We start from the raw sequence: 4,625 nt of genomic DNA on the forward strand, positions 1-4,625 counted from the left end.
TCACAACCATTGTAAGTCTGAGAGTTTACTTCACCTAACTAACACTTCAACTAAAACTTTTTGCGCGTAACAACGAAGTTATCAGAGCACTTATCTATGTAAGAGATTATAAAATCACGATGAATCACTATCACATGAAGATAAGCTATTCGTTCCTGAAGACACGTTCCTAGAGCAAGATGCTAATTTCATAGAAGCTTTCTTGAGGACTAAAAACTTCCAATGAATAAAAACACCTTGAACTCTTAAAAACTCCTCAAAACTTTAGTACAAAACTAGAAATTCCTTTCTCTATGGCTTTCAGAAGAAAAGAGTCATCGAGGAAAGGAGCCTATATTTAGTACCTCTTGAGAAAAGGTCTTTCAAGGAATCCAAAGAAAGAATAGAACAATCGGTAGTAACTACATGACCCAAAGCTCCATTTATGTATGAAGAAAAAACAATTTTACTTCAAAGACAATCAATACTTGAGATTGCTATCCTTTTTTGCTTTTCAAGATAAGTCCGATGCCACTATAGTTGAAAGCTTTTTGTCCTAAAGTTTTCACATATTTGAAAGCTACGATGGGATGGTTCCATACCTTTCCGACACAAGGAGGGAGAGCATTCAAAGCTTCTTGAGATCTCAAAATAGAGCTTTATCTCTGTGTTCCCTTCAATTAAAAAAATGCCATCGACACCAGATTCCATTACTATTTTCGACCTATACTCTTTAGTCCCTTCAATAGAAAATGGCCTCGACACCAGATTGTACTATTTTCTTTTAAACAAATCGTAGGCACATACTCGCCCTATCAGCTACTTATTTGTTGTACTAAAATACTTTCTATTCGCTTCTGCTCATACTGCTGGTTTTCAAGTATATCATTGCCTGAGAGATTGGATCTTAATCTTCTAACATGATAGCAACCAGGACTTACAAGGCTGTGTTGGTGAGCTTGAGAGTCACAAATTCACTCAAGTCAGGTCCAAAGCCTCCAATTTCAAAGCATGTAGTGGGCAAATGCTGGCTAAATATCTGATCACTAACTTCAATGGGAAAAAAAAACATGCCTACTTTGTGAAGCTGTACATTCTTCCTGGTACTGGGCCTGGCCATGCACATCATGGCCACATGGTAGTTTCCATTTGCTACACTTCCCAAGAGCACAGCCCAAAGTTCCATTTCAATCTGTATTGCTTGGTCTTCCAAACGATGCAAAACTGGCCAGGGCAAGGCTTCCACAGCAGCTTCATTGTGGAGAAGTTGCAGATAGATCGGATTCCAAGGATGAGAAGCCAAGGCCATTGTCAGTTCTGGGAAGTAAGACACAAAGTGTTCAGCATCAGGCCATCCTAGTGTTTTCCATTGTGAATTCAAACTCCAAATCAGTGGAAGAATGACTCCACCATCTTCAAAATGAAGGCAATGCGTAGGAGAATGCTCTTTGGGTAGCTCTATGGCACCTCCAGCATTTCTCCACCCCCTGAATTCCTCATACACTTCACTCTCATCTTCCTCAGACAAGCTGCGCAACCCTCCGATCATGGCTTTCTTCTTCCCTGCTGATCCATCTTCTCTCCAGCACGGCTTCACTCCACCCAATGCAGCTTTGCCCTTCAGAACCATCCCATCCTCAGTTACCTTCACAATCTCCACATGTCTCTCAGAATCTCCCAAATTCTTGATCCTCTCATCTACATTGGCCAGGGAGAATTCAACCTGCCGCAGATCCAGCACCTGCTGTAGTATATCCTTTCCAGGCTTAAGCTGTGGACAACACAATAATTGCAATGATCCTTCTGGATCGATATTGTGAAATGGCTCATGCCCAAAACACCTCCTTGCTGCCCGAGCGTGCAGGCCACAACCAGAAACTCCAAAATATGCATATGGATCTCGAAAGTTAGGGGCCCATGATAGGCCTGCTGCGGGTCCACCTCTTGGATCCACGGTACAAACCTTAATCATAACATCTGGATCACATGAGTTGGCTACATGAACGAGTTGCTGCTCCAATGTCTGCCCAGTTCTAAGCTGCATGTCTCCTCTGAACCCCAACAATCCAAGAATGCCCAGCACTCGATCCTCATCATGTGTACATTGACGACTGGAAATTTCAGGCCATATCATCCATGGTTGAAAACTTTCATGTATGCTTTTAATTAGCTTGGACATTCGGATAGAATCCATCATTATATCATCCCAAAACTCATCTGTTGGTTGGAGATTGTGCGTACTATCCAGAAAGAGCAAGAAAAGGTAGGCTTCCCTTTCAACCATGTAAACAGTTTGGCCTGACATGGTGCGGCGATTAGCTCTTCTCACTAAAGAGGATGCGCCGCATCTCGTACACACACAGGCAGATGATGTCCCAGCGACATCAATGCCAGCCTCAGTAGTGAGATTGTTGCTGTTTGCAGCAATGGATGGTGGGGATGAAGAGCGAAGCTGCTGAAGCGACTCCGCATCCACCTTATCTTCAAGCACTTCCCTCCAGATACAGCATCTGCAGAACCCAGCCGTCGAGCTGTTCTCCGTTCTCTTTCTGATCAATCCCCTGGCAAGGATCTGCACTCTCTCAGGTAACTCTGTCACAACCAGCATGTTCCCTGGAAGGGCAAGCTCCTGCAGAGTCCAAACCCTGTTGAACCAGCGAGGCAAGCGACCAGGATCAGTTTCAGGCCAAAGGCTGTAACTCCAATACCGTGCACCAAAGCATAGCAGCCCTTGCTCCGACTGTAATAAGCTCCCATGTACCCGATCTATCTGCCCTTCTCTGTGTCATCCTGTTGGTTAATGCAGAGTGCATCAAACCAGACACGCACTACGCCCTCATCAGCGAGCAGCTGCAAGAACTCGATGAGGCCTTCGTAGGCAGGTTGTCCCCTGAGGTGGCCGCTGGAATTGGCGATTATAAGGGGCGCCAGAGGGTTGGATTTGCTGGCCGATTTGCTTGGAGAACTCACGGATGTCCATGCTCCATGTGTGAGAAATGACATGGAAGTCCCAGTTGGAGGGGCAGAGGAAGTGAACTCCGCCATGGCTGCTTGAAATGGTAGCCCTTACATCGATTACCCGAACTGGGTATACTTCCACTACTCTGGATCTATCACACTGCCTTTGCAGCCATTTTACAAATTTTAATTTTAACAACCCATTTGAACAAACACTATAAATTACACCAAAACCTAGCTTATGCAATCACTCAAACCTTCCACAAGCCCAATCAACCCCTTGGCTTTGTATCTCAAGCAACCTGGTTTAGTTTTTGGCTTTCTATAAGAAGCTGTGGATTTGTATCTCAAGCAACCTGGTTTAGTTTTTGGCTTTCTAAAAGAAGCTTTAGAGGAGTGTTGGGTTAGGCATACTTTCAATGTTTTCATCGATGATTGAGACATACCTTAAATGTTATTTCAGCGTTAAAGTAGTACATGGATTTTTTTATTTCACCTTTCATTTCACATCAAAACATGTCTTGCATTCTAAAAAGAGCCTAAGAGGAGTGTTGGGTCGGCATACTTTCAATGTTTTCAATGATGATTGAGACATACCTTAAACGTTATTTCAGCTTTAAAATAGTACACGGATCTTTTTATTTCACCCTTCATTTCACATCCCGGCATGTTTTACTTTTATTGCATTCTATTTTAGAAGGTTAAAGTGAAGCTTCACCTTGCATAATTCTAGTAATTCTATAGACACACACACATTGATGACTTCTTTTTATTTCACATTTCATTTCACAGCCTCACATGGCTTAACTTTTCTTGTATTCTATAAATTAATTCTAATCGATCGAATTTCTTCCTCATCACAAAAAAGCGAGCCGAAAATACTAGCAAAAATGTGCAAGATTTTTGAACTATTTTCTTACATATTTCATCGTTTTTCTTCCCTTTACCATGGTTTGCAACTAGCTAGTCTCGATTTCCAACCGGCTCAAGGCTAAGCTGAGGCAATCCTTTCCCGAACACCGATTCTAGTTAAACTCAACCTTAATGACTTTAACACTCTCTTATTTTTTAGAAAGCCACCGTGACCCTTTCACTTGTTTCTCAAGCAATCACTCATCCCATCCGTTTACAAGTTACCATCCCATCCGTGTAAATGGAAAAGGTAACATTACTATATATCATTTTTTTTGTTTTTTTATATCCAAAGCGCATCATTCTCTACTTTTCATCACTTGGGGTTTCTTGCATGTGAAGAGAGCATCCTTCTCTAGGTACTTTTCATCACTTGGAATTTCTTACATACTAGTATGTGACCCACGCGTTGTTGTGACCAAGAAAAGCATGGCAACTTTCTCTCTCTCTCTCTCTCTCTCTCTCTCTCTCTCTCTCTCTCTCTCTCTCTCTCACACACACACACACACACACACAAATTCATACATAGGTTAGGTATGCCTTCTCTCTATCTTTCTCCCTCTCATATTAGATCCGGAGATCAACACTCATCAAGTACATTTTTGCTATCTCTTTTTTCACTTTCTTTCCCCCTTTCTCGATTCTTTTGAGTTAAAGACTTGCTAGGTGTTGGGGTCATTTTTGGAGGGCTACCAGGTTGCCAAGGAAACTCTCTCTCTCTCTCTCTCTCTCTCTCTCTCTCTCTCTCTCTCTCTCTCTCTCTCTCTCTCTCTCTC

At 42.5% G+C, this 4,625-nt stretch overlaps 2 protein-coding genes across 2 annotated transcripts; both read right to left on the reverse strand.

The window, feature by feature from the left end:
* Positions 1-317: 317 nt before the first annotated feature.
* LOC147458212 (uncharacterized) lies at positions 318-2,588 on the reverse strand. Its single transcript, XM_086512915.1, has one exon. The coding sequence runs from the start codon at positions 2,585-2,587 to the stop codon at positions 917-919; it is 1,671 nt and encodes a 556-aa protein (XP_086369041.1). The 5' UTR covers position 2,588; the 3' UTR covers positions 318-916.
* A 157-nt stretch (positions 2,589-2,745) lies between these two features.
* On the reverse strand, positions 2,746-3,322 carry LOC147458213 (uncharacterized). The gene has a single exon (XM_086512916.1). The coding sequence runs from the start codon at positions 3,022-3,024 to the stop codon at positions 2,746-2,748; it is 279 nt and encodes a 92-aa protein (XP_086369042.1). The 5' UTR covers positions 3,025-3,322.
* Between the last annotated feature and the right edge of the window lie 1,303 nt (positions 3,323-4,625).

Source organism: Adiantum capillus-veneris, chromosome 5 (genome assembly GCF_014529385.1).
Source record: "Adiantum capillus-veneris isolate H3 chromosome 5, ASM1452938v2, whole genome shotgun sequence".
NCBI classification, from domain to species: domain Eukaryota; kingdom Viridiplantae; phylum Streptophyta; class Polypodiopsida; order Polypodiales; family Pteridaceae; genus Adiantum; species Adiantum capillus-veneris.